At 42.4% G+C, this 25,960-nt stretch overlaps 1 protein-coding gene across 8 annotated transcripts in view; it reads right to left on the bottom strand.

Annotated features, from left to right (window-relative positions):
* The window catches only part of FNBP1 (formin binding protein 1), a 142,994-nt gene that overhangs the window by 27,743 nt on the left and 89,291 nt on the right, over positions 1–25,960 (bottom strand). For all 8 annotated transcript variants that reach the window (XM_044264693.1, XM_044264686.1, XM_044264687.1 and 5 more), the window contains exons 7-8: positions 6,228–6,356; positions 5,010–5,156 (exon numbers count right to left, since the gene is read on the bottom strand). In XM_044264693.1, coding sequence (XP_044120628.1) covers positions 5,010–5,156; positions 6,228–6,356 — 276 coding nt within the window. The remainder of the gene's footprint in view (positions 1–5,009; positions 5,157–6,227; positions 6,357–25,960) is intronic.

The raw sequence follows: 25,960 nt of genomic DNA, 5'->3' as shown, positions 1-25,960 counted from the left end.
TTCTGCAGCTGGAGAAACAAATATTAAGTAAGAAGGACTTTGCTAAAAGCAGAGAAAAAAGAGCCACTGTTAGGCACTTCCCTTGAAAAATACAGTAATACAGGAGCACCTGGGTGGCTCAGTGGGTTAAAGCCTCTGCCTTCGGCTCAGGTCATGATCCCAGGGTCCTGGGATCGAGCCCCGCATCGGGCTCTCTGCTTAGCAGGGAGCCTGCTTCCTCCTCTCTATCTCTGCCTGCCTCTCTGCCTACTTGTGATCTCTGTCAAATAAATAAATAAAATTAAAAAAAAAAAAAAAGAAAAATACAGTAATACAGAAGTCTGGTTCTCACCAGGAGTTCTTAAGGTAGTTTAGCATACACAAAATCAAATCAAAGAGCAGGTAATCTCTATCACTTCTTTGGTTCGTCGTGGCTCAGGGATATTAATTTTAATAGATATATAATGATATAATATATAAAAATAAATATATATATCACAATATAATATATTAAATTATATTTATTCTAGGATTTTCCCTTATGGATGCATTTGTTCTTAGACCCTCCCCCATCCACATGCAAGCTCTTGTCTGTTTTTCCTCTGTTGTATCCCTAGACCGAGATGGTGCCAGCCAAGAACCGTGTGCAAGAAATGTTTGCTGAAAAAATTCAACGAACCGAATGCCTACTCCACAGGCCCGAGTCCAAGCACTCTGCTAGGAACTTTGGGTGCTACACCTTCTCGTGGTTTGTTTGTGGTACAGACAAACGTAAGACAGTCATAAGCAGAATGTCATAGACAGACAGGCAGATAGATACATACATAAAGCATTACAAAAGCACATGTGATTTGTAGTAACAATTGAAATCAATGATCATCTGACTTAAAAAAAAGGACACTATAGAAGACCATATGGAAAGATCTCAATTCTTCATATAAGCCCACAGTCGGTAGGGCATATAGCTATTTTAGTTACCCCTTCCCCTGGAGATGGGCCACAGACCGCCGACTGTCTTCCAATAGCCAACTGTCTTTTCTTCTCAGGAAGAGGAACCCTGATTTTAAGTTGCGCACCCTGCCACCTACCTGAAGGCTTCATTCCCCAGCCTTCTGGGCAGCAGGAGGTGGCCACCTAAGTTTTGACCTCTGAGATCTCGGAGATGCAGCCAGGATGGTGTGTAATTTTAGGAAGACTCTTTAAAGGGATAGCACGGGCCTTTCTCCATATTCTGCTTTCTGGAATTTGGATGTGATAGTCGGAGCTCCAGAAGCCATGCAGAGTTTGAAGGTCACACCATCCAAAGCTGTGAACTAGGAGGAGCCTGAGTCCCTGAGAACTTACAGACCAGCTGTCCATGCCGGGGCTGAGCCCTCTGCCTGCAGACATCTTTTACGTGAGAGGAAAAACAAACTGCCCTGTGTAAGACACCACTGTTCCCGTTACGGTTAAACATATGCAAGCCCAGGTGTGCCAGTGACTCACTGATGTGCTCTAATGAAAACATGGTCATTTGATATAAACGGAAATTAACCATACACAAATAAACCAGTTTGAACTTTTCAGTAACCACGTGATTCTGAGACTGGATGAAGGGGCAGAGGGGACATCCAGTTTGTTGGAGAAGGGGCTGACAGAGCTGGGAGGTTTCTGTCCTTCTGTCCACTCAAATAATTATTCAATCACCTCTTTGCTCAAATGTAACTTCTTGGTGTAAGAGCCAGCCCCGTCCCCTCCAGCACTTTCTAGCATCCTTTCCTACCTCACTTTCCCCCAAATGCTCATCCCATTTTCACACTCTAAAAAATAGATTCTCATTTATTTTGCTATGGTCTATCCCTTGAGAGTGAGTGAGCGAAAGGATTTGAACATTTGCCAGAAACGGTGCTTGTTTTAGAAATAAAAAGCACAAGGTGGGGGGGGAGGGGCTTAAGGGAAAGCACATGGCTTTGGAACCAGATGGACACATTCACTATGTGGCCCTGGGCAAGGCTGTAACCTCCCCGAGTTCAAGGTTCTCCTCGGTGGGTGGTGGCGAGCACACTATGCATGGAAGGAAATAGGTGTTCAGTAAATGTTTGGGGAGCCATGTCATGAAATACCGTCAACGTTTCTCAAGATGAAAATTTTGAAGGAGGACATGCCGGCAACTAAACACGAAGACGTGGAGATAACAAGTGTGTGATCAAAGAAAAGCTAGACTAAAAATAGCAAAGATCAAAAGCAGCAACACCACAGCTAACTTAGCTATGACCTGAACCTGCACAAGAAGATAAACTCGAGACGCACCATGAGAACAGTACAGGATGTCTGGAAAGAGAAAGGGAACGTGCCAGGAAAGATGATCTGCATGGATTAAGAAATATCTGACCCTTGAATTCTCAAAAAAGAGCCAAATGAAACATTCATTCAAGGAAACACCTGAAGGAGGCCGAGGGAGTGAGCCATGCAGATGTCTGCGGGAGGAATATTCCAGGCAGAGGGAACACAGTAGGAGCATACTTGGGAGTTTCTGAGGAACAGCAGGCTGTTGTGGCGACAGCACGGACAAGAATACAGAAGAGGTGACATCAGACAGATAAATGGGGAGGGAGCGTGTTCCAGATCGTTCAGGGCTTTGAGCCCACAGTGGTTCTGACTTTTCCTGTAAAATGGGAGCCCACGGAGGTCTCTGAGCAGAGGTGACACGTGATCTAACTTATTATAAAGGAAGCCCTCTGGTCTCTGTGTTAAGAATTGGGGGGGGGCAAAGGTAGGGAGACATCAGGCATCTCCTGCAGTAATCCAAGCTGCTCCTGCACAATCCAACTCGTGGAGATCTTGGAGCAGGAGGGTAACAACAGAGGAGGTGAGCTCTGTGGGTTCTTAATGTATTTTGGAGGTAAAGCCAAGAGGATTGGCTGATAAATTAATGCAGGTGTCAGAAAAAGAATTTGACTCCAGAAGGATGGAAATGCCATGACGGAGACAGTGAAGACTATGAGAGGTGCAGGTTCGGCAAGACAGATCGGGAGCTCCCCCTTGGGTACGCTGAGCGTGAGGAACGGAGTAGAATCCAAGTGGAGAAGCCACCTGGCAGCTGAACGTATGAACCTGCCGTGGAGGGACAGGTCCAGGCTGGGCATGTCACACATGTGATTCAGAGTTGAGATGGGACTTCACGCTCCGAAAGTCTATGGGTCACTCCAAGGAGCAAATGCAGAAAGTACACAGGTCCAAGATCAATGCCCAGAGGTGCTCCCGAGTTAGATGTAAGAAGAAGAAGAAGAACAAGCAAAGGAGACTGAGTCAGTGAGGGGAAGGGCCATCATAGTGTGGCTTCCTGGGACTCAAGTGAAGGAACAGCAGGTAGGAGAGTGGTCGAGTGGGGGCCGGTGCTGCTAACAGTTTAAGTTCTTGAATAAGAACTTGAACGAAGACCTAGAAGAGACCCTTGGATTTAGCACCATGAAGGTCATAGGTGAAAAAGAATGATCAGTGATAGAACAGGAAAACAAGTCTCCCATAATGGGAGAAACGTCCTATAAATCTAGGGAGCTCACAATTTCCCAGATAAAACTGATTAAGGGAAACCATCATTCAGACACGATCTTGTAAAATTGTGAAGTTTCAAGGAAGAAGACATTTCTAAGCTTCTAATATAAGAAGTTAAAATCAGGCTTGTTTCGGGGTGCCTGGGTGGCTCAGTGGGTTAAAGCCTCTGCCTTCAGCTCAGGTCATGATCCCACCATCCAGAATAGAACCCCAAGTTGGATTCCCTGCTCAGAAGGGAGCCTACCTCTCCCTCTACCGCTCCCCCTGCTCATGCTTTCTCTCTCTTGAATAAATAAATAAAAATCTTTAGAAAAAAGAAAAAAATGACTTTGTCTGAAACTGATGATGCATAGATGTCCAAAATCGATGAAGTAACAGTGGCAAGAAAATGAAAAAACCGGACTGCCTGGGGGCACGACCAGTCACACGTGTCTCAACCAAGACATGTGTTCAGCGTAAGGAAAGGATGGTTTGATCACCTGCGACTCCTTCTTAGCATAATGTAGTTTTGTGGGGTAAACACCATTAATTAATAAGCACTAGAAATTTTCCCCCAAAAAAGTTAGCTGAAATCACCGAAGAAGGAGGCTCCAGGTTAACAGATGTTAATAAAATAGAGATCAAGGAATCCTAAAATAAAAAAATAAGTAATGCCTGCTACTAGAACCATTCCTCCTACAAACACTTATTAGTTAACACGTTTGGAAGTATTTCTGCACATTGGGCCGATAATTATTTTTTTACACAGATGGCCTTAAATATGGTAATACACCTAGAACATCCTTAGAGGAATGAAGAATCTATATGCTAAGGCATGTTCACAGGAAAGATGGCTTTGATCCCTTGCCTAGACTCATTTTAAGATGCTCTTACGACAAAGAATACTTGTGACATTGCTTTTTCTTAGATATTTGGTTTTGCAAATTAATAAATGTTTGTAAAAGCCTATGCTGGTGTCCTAGCTGATATTTTTGTTGAGGGAAATAGGTTTCTAGGAAAGTAATCCAAATGAATGATACTGGCCCTGAGTAGTGTTCTCAGACGGAGACGACAGTGCCCTGAAGGGGTCATGTGGTAACATCCAGAGACACTTCTGACCGTTACAACCAGGGAAGGGTGCTAATGGCATTTGGTTAGTAGAGGACACAGATGTTACTAACCACCCTGTAGCACTCAGGACAGTGAGAATTATCCAGCCAGCAAAATGTCAACAGTGCCCTACAGAACCAGATCCCGGCATGGGGGTAACTCGGCCAACTGACCATTCTGCAATGGCTCAGACTTATCTGTGTTTTCTGGAAAAGAAATTCAGGAGCTACATCCAGAACACTGAGGGCACAACAGAACACTCGAAAGTGCTGTTACTACTGCTGCAAAGTACTCGCGAGCCCTGGGAGGAACCACCCATCTCGAGAGGATTCGTTGTGGACGGCGGCGAAGAAACAATGGAACCAGAAACCCTTCGCTGTAAATCACGTCCAAACTGTAATACTTACGTTCTTCTGATCGATGGACTCCGCTGCCTTCACGATTTCATCCAAGCACTTCCCAATGATGGGGATCACCTGCCGATCGACCTCCGCGTACGTCTTCATCGACTCCCCGATCCTTACTATCCTCCTCTCCTCCATCTCCTGTATTTTCTGCAACATTAGATTTTGCACGAAATTAATCTGGTCCACTGTGACTCACAGGAATTGTTTGCAGCAGTACTGTCACCTCGAGCAAATCGTCTGCGATGGAAACAGCCAGTCGGTAGGGTTGGAGTTATGACTGACTCCCTCTTCACTGGCTGCACACATATGTTAGAGTGGTCAGGCTGTCCAAATGTGTACCTTCCAGGGTTCCTCTCCAATTTCAGTGAGAACCCCAAGCTCAAGTGCTTCTATCACTGATGCCTCTTAGGGACACATCAAACATCTGCCTACCTTTGATTGGGGTAATTACTTTACCAAAAGCCTGGTGTTGGTTAATGGTCTCAACCCAACACGGGCTGAGAGGGAACTAGTGTATCTTCCGCCTGCGAGCTGGAGGCTCTTGTTTGCGGTGGGTGTGGACACGAAGAAGCAAATACTTGTTACTTTTTCCACAACCGGACACAAGTCGTGAAAGATTCCCAAAGTGGGAGAACACGTCTCCAACTCTACTCATGCCATTTCTGACAACCTAGCGTCGCCCAAAAGAAAAACAATCCAAAGACAAGGACTGTATTTGTTCAAATCCTGTAACTCTATGAATTCTACTAGGACTCCTAAAATTAAGTTGGCGTTTTGTAATCCGAATGCTCCTTTTAGCAAAGAGGGCGCTAATCACAGAATCGCACTTCTAAGACTGGCAAAGAAAGGCTACAGGCGTGAACGGAGGACAACTTCAAAGGTCACTGACTGACCTTGAGATTAATATTATATATAATAATACAAATTATAATATGCAACATTATATTTCATCTTATTGCCAATCATTTTTTTTTTTTTAAGGAGGCGCCATGCCCAGAGCAGACCCCAACACAGAGCCTGAACTCATGACCCTGAGCTCAAGAGTCAAATGCTTAACCGACAGAGCCACCCAGGCACTCCCTGGATGCTTCAAAAGTGGCTTCACTTGGGAGGGAATTTAGAATTCTGTAAATGCTCAGAAGGTAAGCCCAGCCATCAGGATTCCAAAGCCATGAGTCTCTAAAGGCAGAGCCGATCTGAGAGGCCTGAACGACTTACCTGAAATATGCTGGGGATGTGCGTATAGTAATACTCGTGCTGCTCATGGTTGAACTTCTGGAGGACGGATGAGTAATCGGCTTTGCTGTCCTCTGCCATCTGGTGACGCACTTGAGCTTGCTGTCGCGCCTTGGGGCAAAAAATGAGAATACCCCCATGTTTACATGGGAGAAGAGCCTAGAATTGCAAACCAGAGGGGTCGGCAGTCCACTTTACCTCCAATGTGTTCTACCGGGCAGGTGTTATTTTCTAGAAATTGTTTGGAATTTGAATTTAGTTTAGGTAAGGTTGTGCACCCTAGTTTTTCACAAACCCTACCGTTCTCTGTCTTCACTTGGCATCACTTTCTAGTTTGACCCAAGTGTCTCTCTTCTTTATTGGCTGCACTTGGCCCAATTCACATATTTATCTTACCTGGGTGGGCCTTGTGGGAACCTATGCTTATATATATTTTTATGCTATATACATATACTTTATATTATATATATATGTGTGTATGTATGTATGTATGTGTGTATATATATATTTTCCTTTTCCTTAAGGAGGGGATATGGGAATCTATAAATTTTTAAAAAGATTTTATTCCTTTATTTGAGAGAGAGAGAGAGAGAGAGTGCACAGAGAAAGAGTGAGAGGCAAAAGCAAGATGCCCTATTGAGGGACACCTGGATGACTCAGTCATTAGGCATCTGCCTTTGGCTTGGGTCATGATCCTGGGGTCCTGGGATCGAGCCTCGCATTGGGCTCCCTGCTCCCTGCTTCTCCCCCTCTCACTCCCCCTGCCTGTATTCCCCCTCTTGCTGTCTTTCTCTCTGTCAAATAAATAAATAAAATCTTAAAAAAACAAAACAAAACAATTCCCTGCTGAGCAGGAAGCCCCATGAGGGGCTCAATCCTAGAACGCTGAGATCATGACCTGAGCTGAAGGCAGACGCTTAACAAACTGAGCCACCCAGAGGCCCCAATCCATAAGTTTTTTTTATGCAATTCTCAATGAGGTTCATGAATTACAAAGGCACAGCAGCCCTGATCGAAACAGACCTTTCTAATAATCTCTGCAATGTTTATTATTTTAAAATTATTTTTATTGGGGAACCTGGGTGGCTCAGTGGGTTAGGCCGCTGCCTTCAGCTCAGGTCATGATCTCAGGGTCCTGGGATTGAGTCCCCGCATCAGGCTCTCTGCTCAGCAGAGAGCCTGCTTCCTCCTCTCTCTCTCTGCCTGCCTCTCTGTCTACTTGTGATCTGTCTCTGTCAAATAAATAAAATCTTTTTAAAAAATTATTTTTATTTATTATTTTTTAAGATGTTTATTTATCAGAGAGAGAGAGAGAGCACAAGCAGAGGGAGAAGCAGGCTCCCCACTGAACAGGGAACCCGATGAGGGATTCGATCCCAGGATCCTGGAATCATTACCTGAGCTAACGGAGATGCTTAACTAACTGAACCACGCAGGAGTTCCCCCCCCCCTTTTTTTTAAAGTAATCTCTACACTCAGAGTGGGCTTGAACCCAGAGATCAAGAGTTGCACGCTCCACAACTGTGCCAGGGAAGCATGCAGATGCTTACTTTCAGTATACATTTTTTTTAAAAGAGTTTATTTACTTGATAGAGATCACAAGTAGGCAGAGAGGCAGGCAGAGAGAGAGAGGAGGAAACAGGCTCCCTGCTGAGCAGAGAGCCCGATGGAGGGCTCGATCCCAGGACCCTGAGATCATGACCTGAGCCAAAGGGAGAGGTCTTAATGCACTGAGCCACCCAGGCACCCTGCAGAATTGATTTTAAAGCTTGAACAGAAAGCCTGTGAACTCTGACGTCATCTACAAATACCACTGATGGCTATGCTCGTGAGCCCACTGTGGACTCATCTAGTGCTTTGGATATGTTTTCAAAAATATGACCTCCTGAATCTCTAACAGACTCTGAGCTTCCTGCAGGGCAAAAACTAGCCCCTGCCAGATGCAGAAGTGGCTTGGCCTGCAGGTGACTTGGCCGGCTACCCTACCGAGCCAACAACACAACAGGAAAAGGGCCTTGTTCCAGCGTAACTACAGGAACTTTTTGTTTTTCTTTTTCGTTTCGTTTTACTAAACCCACTCATATTTTATTTTTATTTTTTCAAAGATTTTTTATTTATATTTGACAGACAGAGATCACAGGTAGGCAGAGAGGCAGGCAGAGAGAGGGGAAGGGAAGCAGGCTCCCGGCTGAGCAGAGAGCCCGACGCAGGGCTCGATCCCAGGACCCTGGGATCATGACCTGAGCCCAGGGCAGAGGCTTTAACCCACTGAGCCACCCAGGCACCCCAAACCCACTCATATTTTAAAAGGACAAAAAAGAACACCGACGTGCTCAAAAGGAAAAGTCGATGGCCCACTTGCTGTCTGATCATCGGTAGCGTCCACGACCGGATTTGCGCATCTCGGTGTTCTTTATGGTTTCCTGCCTCCGTGACTTGGAGGGTTCATCTGATTTTCACTTCCTTGACACTTTTTCACTCATCTGCATGATGGTGAAAGCCCAGCGTGGTCATTCACTGCTGCCTCCTTCATTCTCTTCTCGAACACTTCTCAGAGGTTAACCATATAAATATTTCCAAACTGATTTCCTTATTACCTGAAGTTCAAACTTTGAAGTTCTCAAGGCCTTTCGGAATCTCAAAACGTTTTACCCCCTTCTCATCTCCCCTTGGTTAGTTCAATGGCTATATTCGTCCTCTTTGTTGGCAGTCTTTTATTTTTTTTAAAGATTTTATTTATTTATTTGACAGAGAGATCGATCACAAGTAGGCAGAGAGGCAGGTATAGAGAGGAGGAAACAGGCTCTCCCTGGAGCAGAAAGCCCGAAGCAGGGCTCAATCCCAGGACCCTGGGATCATGACCTGAGCCGAAGACAGAGGCTTTAACCTACTGAGCCACCAGGCGCCCCTGATGGCAGCCTTTTAACTTCCTCCCATGGCCATACACTCTGGCTTCTGCTTCTACTGTGTCCACTAGTAACTATAATAATCTGGTCCCCAAAATGTTAAGTCCCCAGCTCCCCTCAAAAATCCATGCCCTTCCAGTCTACACTAGCTCTCCTGTTTAAATCATAGCTTCCCCACCTACGTGCACACCATCTGTTCCCCTACTGCTTCCAACGCAAAAAGCCTTTTAACCCTTTCAATTACTTAAGAGTTTATCATGTATCACTTTGTTATGAATATGGAAAAAACAAAACAAAACAAGGAAACTCCGAGGTAGACCTCAGATTTCTAAAAAATTCTCTATTTCCTTTACAAAACTTCCTCAGATATAGTCTTACCAAAATTCAAGGGGGGGGGTGGGTTGTTTCCTCATCTCCTCTGTCAATGAAAGTAACAAGACAGGAATCCCCTTATTTATTTTGGGGGAAATTATTCTAAGTTGCTGAATTTTTTAAATAGTGTAAGGTCTGACACAGAGAGCAGAATGTCCTCATTATGCATGTATAGGTTTGCACGTACAGACCTACACACACACAACACACACCCCACGAGCAGACACCAGCTTCCTGGCGATAAACCCATCATACTAACCACAGAATGTTTTACTCCTGAGAACCGGCGGGCGCCCTGCCGGAGGTACCCCACCACCCTCTGGCTGGAAGTGGCCATGATCCTCTACTCTCAGTTCCCCTAAATCTCTAATAATAAAGTGTTCACTTGGGTTATATAACTGCTTTCGTAAGCACATTAACTCATAACCATTTTGCGATGCCCTTTACAAGCTTGATCTGCAGTGATTCCGAGACATAACCAGGGAACCCCTAGGTGGGAACTGTGGAAGAAGCTGAAATTGGGAAAAACGTGTAAAACTCCAGCCCTGGAACGCTAGTCGAGTAGAAGAAAACAAATCAGACAATCAGAGGGAACAGGTCTACCTTTTATGCTAGAGAAGCATGATCTCTCTGCGAGTTTTTCTTCAATGCAAAAATGTGGACATAAGGTTGCAAAGTGTGTATATTTCTTATAATCTCTGTTGGAATTTTTCTAGAGTCTCTCTCTTCCCCCCGCCCCCTCTCACACTTAAAAGCAGTAAAATATTGTCACACATCAAATTCTGCAGGGCTGAGGCATGAAGACAGGACAGTCTTGTTCTCAATCCCAGTGTCCAGCTGCTTTGAATTAATACCCACTTTTGAATCCCAGGCCCAGGAATGTGCCATTGTTCTGAGCGAGTTTTACTATGGAAAATCTATTTTTGTTTAGTAAAGCTGTTATATTTATTTTGCAATGGAACGGAGAAAGAGTCTTTCTCTAAACCTAGGGCTGAGTCAGTTACTCATTAGAAATACATTTTTAAAAATATCTTTAAAAGGGCTTTCGAAAACTCTGGAGTAACCAGCAAGTAACGAGATACTTTGAGAGAGTGCATCTCCTAGTCTAAGGCTAAAGGAAGATTGTAAACACCACTCTTTCTCTCTCTGTTTAAGTCAGTCTAAAAATAGTGACTATTATCTTCAAGAGGTACTTCCTTCCCAGGCCACACCATAAGCTGTATCTTGCAATTAAATTAAAGTTCTCATTCTAAGAATACAGGACGCTGCATCTCAGAGCAACAAGAGGGAAGTTCAGAGGATTTTTTTTTTTTAATGAGTCAGTCATAGAATTTAGAGAAAATATTCTTAAAAAGTACAGAATGGCCACAATCGCCTAAGGCTGTAAATCACAGCCATCCTTGAATGAGATCTAGACCACTTTCGCTGTCAATCAGAAAGACCGAATTTAAACTTTAGAATTTCTTTGATAGACCCTTGGGAATCTCCCCCAAATCAGTCCGAACAGGCCCACGTATGTTATCGCTTGGGCATGACTTCACTGACTTTTCACACCCTCCCCACTCCAAGTCCTGCGGGAAGAAAGCTGGATGGCCCAAAAGGTCAGAGTTGCAGTTTCTAAATAAAGAAAACAATAATTTAGAAACTCTGTTGCAGCCTGATGCTTCTAAATCCTAATGGGTTTAAAGATAAAAATACTGTAATCCATTTAGTTAGTTAAATTTAGACTATTAGCCCTGGCCAAACTGTGCTGCGACTTCCTGTCCAGTTCAGTGTTATTTTCTCCCTTAATGTTGCAGATACGAGGGGAGGAAGCAACGCTCGCCGCTGCCTGTCTCAGCCGTCAGGAGCAGAGAGCACAGGCGTCCTAAGAAACGTGTTCGAGAAACGTGTTCGCTCTCCAGTGGGGCACACGGCCGATTGGCTGAAGAAATTAGACACTCACGTCTCTTCTCAGGGCTGCTCATGGCTTTTGACCTTTTCAGAGAAATGGTCAAATATGCCCTGATTCCATTTATATATTTACTATAAATAAATAATAAGGTTTATTAATTTTTTGAGCATGGCTGCCGACCTCCCACATTTTTATATACACGGCTGTTCCTTGAGTGATAAACCATTTCCTGCAGTGGCGTTCAGAGGTCTTGGAAAGCCCTTCTTTTCCTTTGTTAAAAGCATGTTATAGAACACATTTACAAGGCCCATCCTTTACTCCTCCAAATCTGGGGACAGCAGTATGAAACAATTTACAGTTACCACTGGTATCTCCAACGACGGTAAAGGTTTTCCCGAGCAGCGGTTCTTTCAATGTTTTATTTCATCATTATAATAAAGAGAAACGAAGTGTATTTTAGGCTGCACGGAAAAGGGGGCTAAATCGAGATTTTACTGGGAATTCATGATTTTTGCACCACTGCCAGGCTACCCATCAGTATTATCCAGTAGCTGGAGATGCGGGGCAGCCCCGGGTCTTGGCCGCCATCACTGGGATCCAGAAGGGTTCACAGCCAGGGCTGGAGGTGGAGGTGCAGCAAGGATCCAGTGGGGCTCTTGGCTCCAAATTCACCCTTCTTCCAACTAAGCCACTGACTTAACACTGTGGATAAAACTGGGAAGCCTGGCGGGTTTAGTCGGTAAAGCATGTGACTCCCCACATTGGGTGCTGTAGAGATGACCTAAAAAAGTCAAGTCTTAAAAAATATATACAGTGGATACAATTAAACTAATAAAATTCAATAACCTGGGTTATCCAGCCTCCCTCCACCTTTAGTTCTTTTTTTCACCCAATTACAAATATTTGCTTGCTGTAAATAATTCCAATTTACAGAACTGTGGGGTTTAGAAAGTCGAAGTGCCTGCCCATTTCATTCCACAGTCTGACAATCACTGGGAACATGACAACCTGGAGTCCTTAATTTGTGATCTGTGACAACACTGAGAGCAGATAAGGCAAGCTGGGGCAAGTCAATGGAAAGTTCCAGAAGAACAGCTGTAGTGATGCCACCGAATGACACCAGCACATTACAACGATGCCCCATGGACAGCTGGCAAACTTGGTGCTTCTCAGAGTAGCAAGGAGCGCCAACCGCCAGCGCACCCTTCCTTTGGCCACGGCCGGGTTAATGAGAAGCACACAGGCTTTGGCAGGGTGTGAGGAAGGAAGGGACCGCTGAATACTGTGACCTATTTTCTGGGTAGTTTTGAGACCCATAAAAGCAGCCACTGGTGGCCCCCGCAGGGCTCCCTGATCAGCGGGGAGCCTGCTTCTCCCTTTCCCACCCCCCTGCTTGTGTTTCCTCTCCCGCTGTGTCTCTGTCAAAGAAATAAATAAAATCTTAAAAAATAAAAAACAAACAAATTAAAAAAAAAAAAAAGCAAAAACCAGCAACTGGTAGAGAATCTCTGAAAACTCTATTTGGTTTACCAGATTTCTCTTTCGATTTGTCTGTAAAGATTATCTTTCCTAGTCCTTAACTCAGCAATTCTACTTCTGGGAAATTCATCCTCATGAAACCATTTTACTCGTTCATTCATTTTTTTTTTTTTTAAGATTTTATTTATTTATTTGACAGGCAGAGATCACAAGCAGGCAGAGAGGCAGGCAGAGAGAGGAGGAAGCAGGCTCCCTGCTGAGCAGAGAGCCCAATGCGGGGCTCGATCCCAGGACCCTGGGATCATGACCTGAGCCGAAAGCAGAGGCTTTAAGCCACTGAGCCACCCAGGCGCCCCGCGTTCATTCATTTTTATATTTATTTCCTTTTCAAGTCCTCTCCACACCCAACATGGGGCTCGAACTCACAAACTCCAAGATCAGGAGTTGTACGTCCCACCGACTGAGCCGGCCGGGCACCCCACTAATGAGATAAATTTTAAATGTTCATGAAAGATATCCAGCACAGTATTATTTATAATAGACAATAATTTGAAACAAATGCCCAGTAATGTCATTGGTTAAATATATCTCATACCCTGGCTAAGACGCAGACTATTACAAAAAATTTTAGAAGAGTATTTAATGATAAGAGAAAAGTGAAAGCTGTATGTGGTTTAAAAAATTTTTTTAAGTTTCCAAAACAGTATTCATAGCATAATTTGATTATTATAAAAACAAAATATTAATAGTGATCACTGCTTCAAAGAGTGATTAACGAATTCTATTTTGCCAGAAAGATTAGGTAAAGAAACAAATTCTAATGCTGAATTCCAGGAACTTAGAAACTGAAGAGATATGGCTCGCCTTTGAGATTCAAAAAAAAAAAAAAGAAAGAAAAAGAAAAAAAAGCTCTAAAAAGATAATGTAGTAGGAGGGATACTAACAAAGGAAGAGATGAAAAAGTTCTCTGTCTAGAGCAATGTTGTTGTATGATAAATGGCATTGTTTAAATTTCCCAGCAAACTGTTGAATTTAGAATACATTTTCAAATTCAAGACTAAGAATGCATTTAAAAATTCCTATTCAGATGGAGTGCTGGGAGTTTTTGTTGGAGCCTTCCAGGCCTGGGACTTGCCAAAACAATGAGTCTGTCTTTGATAAATTATAAAGGCAGCTAAAATACAAAACAGAGAAAAACTTCAAAATAAGTTAACCAAAGAAATATGCTTGAAATATTTCAGCAATTTCCTGATTTTTTTTTCTTAACAGTCTTACAACTTCTAGCCCCAGTATCGTAGGTTACTTTGGTGCATAGCCACTGAAACAGAAGGAGAGAACATGGGAAGATAGCAAGTGAGACCAGCATCTCAATCCCACATGGGCCATTCACTTGCTAAACAGTTTTAAGAAAAGGCCTTCTGTTCCCCTATACCCTGGTTGCCTCATTTGAAAAGTAGAAATTGAAATATCTATTTACTCAAGGTAAGTGACCATTTCTGCTAAAAGAGAAGCCAATGTTCATATTGTTCATCTTGAGGTTGGCAAAGCCCCAAGGTAGGCTGGTCAAAAATGCGGTATGAGCTCAGGGATCTTGGTAAAATATAAATCATGGTCTCTAAGACTTGTCTCCCTTCTTTTGCCTGGTTTCTAGTGCACTGTCATTGGCAAGAGACTTGAGTTCTCAGTGGCAGTAGGGTAGAAATTGATGATCTCTTTCTCTTCTCCCTCCCCCCTTAATAACTGCACTCCAGAATACGACACTCATGAGGTTTCAGATACATATGGCTGAAAATGACAGCCTAGATTCTAGAAAGTTAATGCCCAAAGGATCACAGGATCTCTTATGGCTGTGGTGCTACGTTGAGGAACAAAAATACTGAATGCAGTTCTGGAAAAGATCCATCCCTCAGAAGAGGGAAAAAATAGTCCTGTTACATTCCCCAGGGAGAGGAAAGAAATGCAAGCTTCCTGTTCTAAAGAAACCTGATGTTTGGTGGTAGGTTAGCAGCTAAACCATCTTTAGCACCCAAGTCACAACAGATGTTTAATCAGTAAGGTTTAATACTAAAAATCTTCCTTGTTATTCAGCATGTATCATCAAGGAGCTCAAGACGTAAGACTAAAGGCCCTTTATTTTAACCTCTGTGTTCATGTGTCTCTGTTTTTCTTAAGCTGGGTGACACTTAACAAAACTTCTTAGCGACCAGAGAAGTCAGCAAGTAAGCTTATTAAGGTCTCAGGCTGTGGGACAGAGTACAGGAAGTGCACCCTCGGTGAAACAAAATCTTAAACTTGCAAGTATTATACAGATGGCTCAAGAATTCTCAACCCAAGTAATTAATATAAAAATTAGTCCCAGGTTGTCTGGAAGAAACCAATGTAAGACCTTGCTGGGTTTCACATAATCCTGCTTTTATGAGATTCTCAGAGGAAAAAAACAAACAAACAAACCATCCCTATTGAAGACATACTTATATGAAAAAGACAATAGTGATCATAGATGCACAAGGAAATAAACCACCATGAGAGGTGATCCAATAGAGAGAAAAATTATCAGCATAAGAACTTGAGGTAAAAGCACAATTTGGGAGAAAATAGAAAACAAAAATATTTAAATACTTATTTATTTAAGAGGGGGAGAGAGAAGAAGAGAAAGAGAGAAAGCACAAGGGGAGGGGCAGAGGGAGAGGGAGAAGAAGAAGGAGACTTCCTGCTGAGCAGGGAGTCCAACATGGGGCTCCATCCCAGCACCCTGGGAACGTGACCTGAGCCACTCAGGTGCCCACCCCTTATTTATTTATTGGGGGGGCAAGAATATTTAAAACAATTAAAGAAATAAAAGAAGCAATAGAGCTCACAAGAAAATAACACCGTAAAGATGAAGGATATCTGAGAAAGAATCAAATGGAATGCTAGGAAACAAAAAAATACAGTCACTGAAATTTTAAAATGTAATAGATGAGTTAAATAACAGATAACTGAGAAGAATTCATGCAGTAGCTAAGAGATTTACACAAAATGTAAGGTACAGAGATAAAGAAAGGAAGGAATGACAATGAAGCTAAGAAGCCTGTGGAATAAACAGAACAAGAAGTTTCATACACAACTACTGGGAGTCCCAGGACCAACAATGGGGAAGAATGAAACATGGGCAACTTTTGAAGAGTTAACACCTGGAAGGTGTTCCTACATTTACAAAAGGAAAAAAAAAAAAACCCTCCCATTTGAAGGCCCAAGGAGAAAAACACGAAATAAAAAATTATATATATTCAACCATCATAGTGATGCTACAAAACACCAAAGGCAAAGGTAAGGTTTTAACAACTAGGGAAAGAAAGTCAAGTGTCTACAGAGGATTGCAGTTAAGCAGACTGCCAGCTTCCCAAGAGGAATGGCCAGTGATAAAAGACAGTGGGATGATGTTTCAAAATATGCTGAGAGAAAATAACAGGCAGCAGAGAATTCTACACCTAGCTAAACTATCACACTGGAGGGAAGACAAAATAAAGTTATTTCACATAATGAACTTACTGCTCACAAACCCTCATGGAAAAAGAAAAAGTAAAACAACCTATCATCCAGGAAGGAGGGAATGTAACCCAGAAAGGGATCATATGTAAGAAGTAGCAGCACTGGGTCTGCCTTATATGTTTAGGCTGTGAGGACGGATGGTAGACAGATGGTGCCTGGACGTCCTAGTCTGGTACAATCCCCACTTCTCCTCCTGGCTCCCTGATACGGAGCCTCCTGTCAATTGCTATTCATCATTCTACCCCAACTCACTATCACCCGCGTAATTCCATAGGCAAGAACAGCAGTTAACAGTGAAGAGCTCATTTAACATGACCCAGTAGCAAAGCCATATGGTCCCCTGGCAAGAACTGAATCTGAGGTATAGAAATGTGCATCAGTCTTGGCTGTACCATATCCAACAGGGCCATTTATGGCTAACGATAATTCCACAGCTTATAGCCTTACTCTTTTTATCTAGAGAGGGACAAAAGAATTCTAGAGGGGATTAAAGGCCTCCTAGAAAATATAAAGCATCTTTCTAGTGTGAGTTTTTGGAGTAGGAGGTTCAACAGCGTTTCATCAGGGTCACCTTCATTCTTCCATTTGGCTTTTCTTTTAATATCTGTCATAATCTGTTCTCATTTCATCTCCCCAGGAGATCCTGCTCAGCCCCCTGTCCCACCAGGCAGGTCAACACGGACACCATGTTCCCCTCAGAGCTCTGCGTGGGGTTCTTTCCACTCAGTTGTTCTCTGTCTGGTCCATCTTTTCCATTTCTACTACACATTGTTCATCCTCACACCCCAATTCCATCGTCACGCCTTTCTCAACAACCTATAATCTGCACAGAGCTTTTACGGATGCGGAATCCATGAGCGGCTTTGAACTCCTGGTATTTGCCGCTCAGAGGGCTGGGTGATCTTACATACAATGTAGCTCATAAACCAATTTTTTAAAAACTGCTGTTGTTCTAATTACCTTCACGATGCAGGTGGGGACACGACATAGGACACCCTCTCTTATTCTCCAATGGACTCAAGTTTTCCTTGTCTGTCCATTTCATCATTGTTGGCTAACCAAGGCCCTCGTGATGGGTACCTATTATAATCCTATCGATGCTATGTATTATTTGTTCAGTAAATATTCTTGTGGAATGCCCACATGCCTAGAATGTGCAAAATATACTCAACTGATCTGCAGTAGGTCGAAGGAGAGAGAATGCAGGAGGAAGGAGCCAGAAGTAATCAAAAGAGAAGGACACAAATAGACAAAATACAGATGATGACAACAGTGTTGACCAACTGACTATGGTCCAAAAACAGGCCTCTCCTTCTGTAGATCACATACCACTGAAACCCCCAGACAAGCCCCTGAGGTGCACAATCTTACCCTTATTTCATAGACTAGGAAATACGCTCAGCGATGAAGCAAACTGCCTCGTGCCAGACCTTTAGTGAGCGGCAAAAACAAGACCCAAACCCACTTCTACCCAGTAGCAAGATTAAGAACAAGCTCTTGGCCAAGCAGTCCGCTCACTACAACTGCAAATGAAAAATGTCTTATTAAATGATGGGGCACCTGGGTGACTCATTCAGTTAAGCCACCAACCCTTGATTTTGACTCCAGTCGTGATCTCAGGGTTGTAAGATCGAGGCCTCAGTCGGGCTGTGCACGGAGCATAGAGCCTGCGTGGGATTCTCTCTCTACCTCTCACTCTGCCTCTATCCATCTGCCCCTCAAAATAAAATAGAATAAAATAAAAAAGTAAAAATATTTTACTGAGTTGGCAAAGGAAAGCCTTTAGAACAGCGAGTGCAAAGTGTCTCACGCTACACACACATCAATGTGAGTATCATTTTTATGTATTTAATTCCTTTTTATTTTACATGCATATTCATATGCTCATACATAATATGAATATTTAGATTCGTATCATTTTTATTTTTTGGAAGATTTTTATTTATTTATTTGACAGAAAGAGAGAGAGATCACAAGTAGGCAGACAGGCAGGCGGGGTGGAGGGAGTGGGGGGGGGAAGCAGGCTCCCTGCTGAGCAGAAAGCCAGATGCAGGGCTCGATCGCAGGACCCTGAGATACGACCTGAGTCGAAGGCAGAGGCTTAACCCACCGAGCCACCCGGGGGCCCACATATCATTTTTATTTAAGTCATCTTAATCGTCAGGTCTGGGATAGGAGAATGACCTATTGTCTTCCTGGGTTCTATTGCTATGTTGCAGATTAACTTGGAGTTCGTGGATGGTGAGTGATGCTTTCCGGAACACTAAAACAAGGCTACGGCAGATTTCCCTTGTCAACATTTTAATGTAAATGAAATAACACATACTGGAAACATTTCAATGAAGAGGCTTTCTGAACTATTTCAACTCTACATAAATTCACTTTTGGTAGTACCTCCACCCCAGTATTCCTGACACAATTGAGATTTTGACATTTGACCCTCTTGTTTCTTTTTGGATGTTTATTGAACCAAACTCCATACTTTTTTTTTTTTTTAAGCTTAAAAACCACTTACTTCAGAAACATGTAAGTGAGAATTACAGTTTACAATGCAGAGATAGTAGCAATGGGTAGCCGACGAACTAAAACTTGGAGCTGAATAAAACTTGAATACTTTTTGTGTGGAACATTTAACTGTAGTAAATAATTGCATGTTTCAACATTCCTATCACAGATTCATTTTTTCCAAGTTTATTTATTTATTTATTTTTAGTAATTGCTACACCGAACGTGAGGCTCGGACTCATGGCCTGGAGATCTGGGGTTGCACATTCTACCACCTGAGTCAGACAGGTGCCCCCACAAATTCATTTTTAATGGTAAAACTAACATGGAATGCCACAGCCTTTAAACACACACACACACACACACACACACAAAACCCCCCCACACACAAAACTCATCCTACTAATATTCACTTATGACACAGATCCAAGTTATGTCCCATTTCTAAATATAATTACATTTACTCCGCATCTAATAATTAGAGAAAATTTCCATTAAATTCCATTTCCTGGGCGCCTGGGTGGCTCAGTGGGTTAAACCACTGCCTTCAGCTCAGGTCATGATCTCAGGGTCCTGAATCCAGTCCCACATCAGGCTCTCTGCTCAGCAGGGAGCCTGCTTCCTCCTCTGTCTCTCTGCCTGCCTCTCTGCCTACTTGCGATCTCTCTCTGTCAAATAAATAAATAAAATCTTTAAAAAAAAATTCCATTTCCCGTGAGAAGCATTAAGAGGAAAACATATCCATCACCACCGGGGACAAATATTAAGAATGGAAACAACCAAAACCATTCAGGCTGTTCATTTAATACAGGTATCCTGGGAGAAAATACACACAAAATGTATATTCTACAGACAGAGACATAAACAAGAGAGTAACAAAGGTGTTTTCTCTAGAATCTTTGATCTGAACACTGATCCACTTATAGCAACAATACCCGTCTTTGAGAGTTGCCTTGAAATTGTACATTTTTTTCTCGTTGTAAGTAAAAAAGCATCTTAAACCAAAAGATCAAGCTGCAGTTGCAAAATGTATTTCCTGCGTTCAGACCAACCACTTCCTCTTTCAAAATAATTTTTTTGTTGTTTTCTAAACTGTTACAGTGAACCATTCCTTCAGATAACCAGTGAGATGTCTGATAAGAAACAAATTTGGGAAAACACTCAAGATATCTCCATGTTCAATAAAGATGTCAAACCTCATAGTTACAGCAAGGGCAGTGAAAAAATTTAATAGTACAATTCCTTATACGTACAATGACTAAAGTAGTCATCTTGCAAGAGGCTGTTTCCCCAAATGGTAAAAAAATTTAACACTCTGGTCTTCATCCGGTTTCAGTTAGAACACAAGCAAGCCTGCCCTGTCAGGGCTTATGAGAGCCCTCAACACAGCTTCCAGCTCAAGAAACCTTCCCCAGCTGCTACCTTTCGTTTGTTTTACTGAAAGAATTATCAAACTGATCATCACTTGAAGTAAATGCCTTCATTCTTATGTACAATTAGCATGGATTATTATTTTGTTTTTCTCTTTAAAATATTCTATTATGTAACCTAGGATATAAAAAAAGAGCCCATGTGTATTTTTATTATAATTAGAAAAGTAAAGTTTTATCCCAACTCCTTACAATTCTACCTTCATTCGTAAGTGGCTCAGAAGTTCCTAATCTACCTCGTTATAGGGACATCTCTGTAGAATTTAAAGCCTAGAACGCTTACGGCCATGTCATTTAGAAGCCATAATATTACATGGAAATGGAAATGCAAACTCCCTGAGAAACTGATCCGCTCTTCCGAGTGCTGATGGTCAGGATTTGAATTTAATTTAACTTTTAAAACATTCCCTCAAATCAGGTTATATAACAACACTCACGAGTAAGCCCAGTAAGGAAGCCTCTCCCATTATACAGAGAATTCCTCTGGTTAGTCAATATTCAGAATTGGAATGAATTTGAATAAAGAAGTCATGTTAACTGTTTCATGGCAAGCAGCTGCCTATAAAATTTAGATGCTGGCAGGAGAAGATTCATACAAGATTAACGAAGCTGGACCTATGAGGAGGAGAAACTGACAACCAGAGTTTAAAAACATAACTTGAACTCACTAACGATTACTGTAGCTACTTGTAACCACTAACTGCAGTTTTTGTTAAACAATATCCTATTTTGCATTTAGAAATTATGTAAGAGCCAACAGTCACAAGGCAAGGGCGAATTAGAGAAAGGGAATTATTCATTGCCTGACATGGATGAACTCCGTGTAAGGCATGCATTTAGAAAACACTGTTCTCTCTGTTCAGAAATATTAGTTCACATTCCATTCATTTTGATAACCTTTTCCTTTTTCATCCCAACACCACACTAACCAACTGTAGGTCTATCAGAATGCAGAGATTAGGAACTGCTCTTCACTGAAGTCTGTCTGGGTTGTTATTTTTCCAAAGCAGAGTGACAGATAAAACCCGATTATAAAGGCTTTGTCACTGAACGCCACTGAAGAGGCGCAATGGGAAAATTCAAAAAAAAAGGAGAGCTGAGTACCAGAAAGAAAATGAAAGGCAAGCTCCTTAAAGTCAAGGAATGTGTGATTATGTGCTGGTGTTCGTTCCATCCCCAGAACTGGCCAGCACACGGTCGGCAGATAATGGGTCAGGGGATGAACAGTGAATGAGAACACTTTGCAATTTAGGAATCCTTCAACCTGTTAAATATTTCTTGAAAGCAAGACTGAGACCATAAAGTCATGATTCCAGTAGAATTCCCTAAAATTTAAAAAAGCAAAAATAGGTATAGGATAACTCCATGTGAAAACAGAAATAGACAACTTGAGAATTTGGTTGGGTAAAAAGCTGTACCAAGGAGAAGCAAAGTGCAAGAAAAGAATTAGTAGAAACATTGTTATAAACCAAGGGCGCCTGGGTGTCTCGGTGGGTTAGAGCCTCTGGCCTTCAGCTCGGGTCATGATCCCAGGGTCCTGGAATCGAGACCCATATTGGGCTCCCTGCTCAGCGGGGAGCCTGCTTCCCTATCTCTCTCTCTGCCTGCCTCTCTGCCTACTTGTGATCTCTGTCTGTCAAATAAATAAGTAAATAAACATCTTAAAAAAAAATACCAACTTTATGGAGAGTTACTTAAAATTCTGAGTCTCCCAAAGTAATCCCCAAACTACATAAAGGTTGAAATATGGACTCTATGAAAAAGGAATCTGTTGCCCATCTGTCTACATTCTATGCTCTAAACCTGGAAAAAAAGGGAAACTAGATGGAAAAATGGTCCTTTGGAACCAAGTCAGCTCTGATGGCACTGTGCTTCTGAGAGATGGAACCAGCTAAAGACAGGCTCTCTGTACTACTAAGCATGATCCTTAAAAATGTGTGACTTGGAAACAATAATATTCCAGTTGTCCAGGCTTTTCCACTGCACAACAATATTTTGACAGCAATGACGAAAACTGTAAGATAAAGCATCACCCACCTATCAGTTAAAGGCACATCAAAAGGCTTTATTGGGTAAGTAAAGATTTTTTTTTTAAAGATTTTATTTTATTTGACAGACAGAGATCACAAGTAGGCAGAGAGGCAGGCAGAGAGAGGAAGGAAGCAGGCTCCCTGCTAAGCAGAGAGCCCAATATGGGGCTCGATCCCAGGACCCTGGGATCATGACCTGAGCCAAAGGCAGAGGCTTTAACCCACTGAGACACCCAGGCATCCCAGTAAAGATATTTTAAACAGAAAACAAAAGGTACCAATATTTAAAAAAAATATATACTGGCAAATTGGACTTTATTAAAATTAGTAAGTTGTATTCATCAAAAGAAGCCAGACATGGCCTGACCTGCCTTTGGCTCAGGTCATTATCCCAGGGTCCTGGGATCGAGCCCCACATCGGGCTCCCTGCCCTGCGGGAAGCCTGCTTCTCCCTCTCCCTCTTCCCCTGCTTGTGTTCCCTCTTTCACTGTGTTTCTCTCTGTCAAATAAATAAATAAAATCTTAAAAAAAAAAAAAAGCCAGACATAAAAATATATAGTATAATTATATACATACCTATGAACGTATGTCTAATCACATATATATACACACTTATAAAGAATACCTGTATACCAAAACAAAGAAAATCTATTTTTATTTATTTATTTATTTTAAGATTTAATTTATTTATTTGACAGAGAGAGAGAGAGAAAGAACATGAGCGGGGTGGAGAGGGACAGTGGGAGAGGGAGAAGCAGACCCCCTCCCTGAGCAGGGAGCCCAATGTGGGGCTCGATCCCAGGACCCTGAGATCATGACCCAAGCAGAACGAAGACATTAGCAGACTGAGCCACCCAGGCGTCCTGATAATCTGTTTTTAAAATGAGCAAAAGATTGGGTCACTTCACAAGAGAGGTTATTCATGTGGTTCCACAAATGCTCAACATCGTTCTTTATCCAGAAAATGCAAGTGCCAATTAAAACCATGAAAGATTCCACTCCACACTCACCCAAAGGCTCAAGGAAAAAGATCGACAGACACCTATTGTTGGTGAGGACGAGGAACAACCCCCTAGAGGAGTGTCCGTCGATGCGACTACCTCATCAATGTCTTTGACATCCTGCCAGAGCCAGGTACGCACCTATGACCCAGGATGCCACACCCAAGTAGAGACCCAAGAAAAGTGAGAAACCAGGTCCACCAACAGCCATGTATAAAAATGTCCATGGCAGCTTCTTCCTTAACTAAGCCTCAGTATGGAAGCAATCCAAATGCCCACCAAGAGGAGAACAGATAAACAGCTTGTGGTATATCCACACAGCACGCCACATGGGATTCACAAATGGGTAACACAAGCTATGACCATATGCAACAAACATATGCATCCCACAAACATACTGAGTCAGAGGAGCCAGACAGAAGAACATGTGTTGAGTAATTCGTACGAAGAACAGAGGCAGGCTAAACTAATGTATGATAGAGGTCAGAATAATAGTTACCTTTGGGGTGGGGGAGTGTTCAGGGGAGCCTGTGGCAGTTCTAGAAACGTCCCCTATGTTAGGTGGTGGTGCATGATTTCATGTATATGTGAAAACTCACGGAGCTGCCCACTTACGATGTGGCTGCTTTACTGTACGTAAATTCACCTCAATAAAAAACGTTTTTTTCTAAAGTAAGCTCTATGCCCAAAGTGGGGCTTGAACTTATGACCCTGAGATCAAGACTTGCACGCCCTACCAAGGAAGCCAGGCAGGTGCCCCCAATAAAAAACAACAACAACAGTAATTATTTTAGATGTTCTAGAAGGACATGTATCAAGTGGCAAGAGTGATCACCTCTGAGGAGGACCTGGGATGGGGGGAGGTGGGACAGCACAGAATATTCTCACCTTATCCTCATTATTATTTTATAAGAGACCCTATATTTGAGTAAGATATATGGTTTGATTTTCCCATGTTCCCTTGGAGTACTCTGACTTCTCAATATTACCAAAGAGATGGTAAGGGCTATATTTTCCAACACATTAAAAGGGAGGAAGAAAGGGTCTGGTTTTACCTTCAATTTATAAGCACATGGGTCATGAGCCCAGGATGACCTATTCAAACTAACATATACTGGCCCTTTGCAAATCCAGATCCCCTGATTCCCATTCACTAGAACTCATGTTAAGTCTTGACGTTCAAAACTTTCTGACAGCTGCATCATGGCAAAAGAAAAGAGACTGCATACTTCCTTGAGTTTCATCACCAATAAAATCCATTCCATTGAGCTATTTCCTTCCCTCATCGTTCCTCGGAGGAACACGGCCAGCCTCACAACATCCAAATCTATTCATCTGCCCAAAGACAAAAACTAACACTTTTTTTCTATTTTATAAATATAAATATAAATTTATTTTTAGTTAAACTGGTGCCTCAAGGACAACAAAAACCCTCTTGTAAGCGAATTAGTAAATATCTGGGCACACACGGACACTGGGCACAAAGCGAGAGTCTATAGATGCTGCACATGGACTTGGACAGATTTAGATGATCTGAACACAGCGCTTATGAAAAGTGTGGGGCATTTAAATTTAAAAAAAAAAGAAGAAAATCAGGCTCAAACCCAGATCCTTAGTACTAGTTTGGAAAAGATGCAGTTCCCTTCTCCTGTATCATCACACCCAAACGTAATTTAGACAAGTCCATTCTGCTGATAGTGGGAAGGGTTAAGCCAGTCCCAGGGTTCCCAGTGCCGCAGAGCCGACTGCTGCATGAGAGCGTGAGTTATTTCTAATACCACTGGATAATTTAATCATTTGTGGAAACTGGGGGAAAAGACATTTATATTAGATTCAAAGACTGTCAGAAGTCACAATGGGTAATTACATTATGTAGCAAGAAGAACTGAAACACTGTATCTTTTCAGCTTGATACTGAGGAGGCTTCACTAGCAATAAAACAGAGTAGGGATAAAAGAATCAAACTGTGGTTTGTTTGGGGAAATTACAGTGCTCCAAATCACACTCAGGCAAAAGAACTTATGAATTCCAATGTTTTGACACTGCTCTACCTGCTCCAATGTTGGGATGCTAAAATCCGGTAACTGATCACATCCTTATAGAGAAGGTAAGTGGTACTTGCATAAAAATAACAAAACGATGCTCTCGGGATACAAAAACACAATATATCCTTGGAAAAAGTAAAAGAGTCAAGGAGAACAATTCAATCTGGCCAGGACCTATCAGAAAGTCCTAAGGCCATAACTGGACCCAGCAACAGCACTTTCGATAACAAACTTGGGTCTGACCTGAGGGAGAAAAACAAAGGAAAAAAAAAATCATCATGGAAATTTCTGAACCACACAAAGGGCCAGAACTCACACAGCATGCGTGGATCTCAAACCTCCAGTTGGAAATTTAGATTGACACAGTCTTGGCTGGGGAGTGACCCGAGGGAATGCCAGCTCCCTGGAGAACTCACTTTAACCTTGGCCACAGATAAAATCCCAAGGAACGCATATCCATAATCACACAATCTGTTCTGTACTTCACATGTTTTTCTGTTGTGGTTTTTACCTTTTTATAGG

Source organism: Neovison vison, chromosome 9, assembly GCF_020171115.1.
Source record: "Neovison vison isolate M4711 chromosome 9, ASM_NN_V1, whole genome shotgun sequence".
Classification (NCBI taxonomy): Eukaryota; Metazoa; Chordata; class Mammalia; order Carnivora; family Mustelidae; genus Neogale; species Neogale vison.
This window is presented reverse-complemented; position numbering and strand designations above follow the sequence as displayed.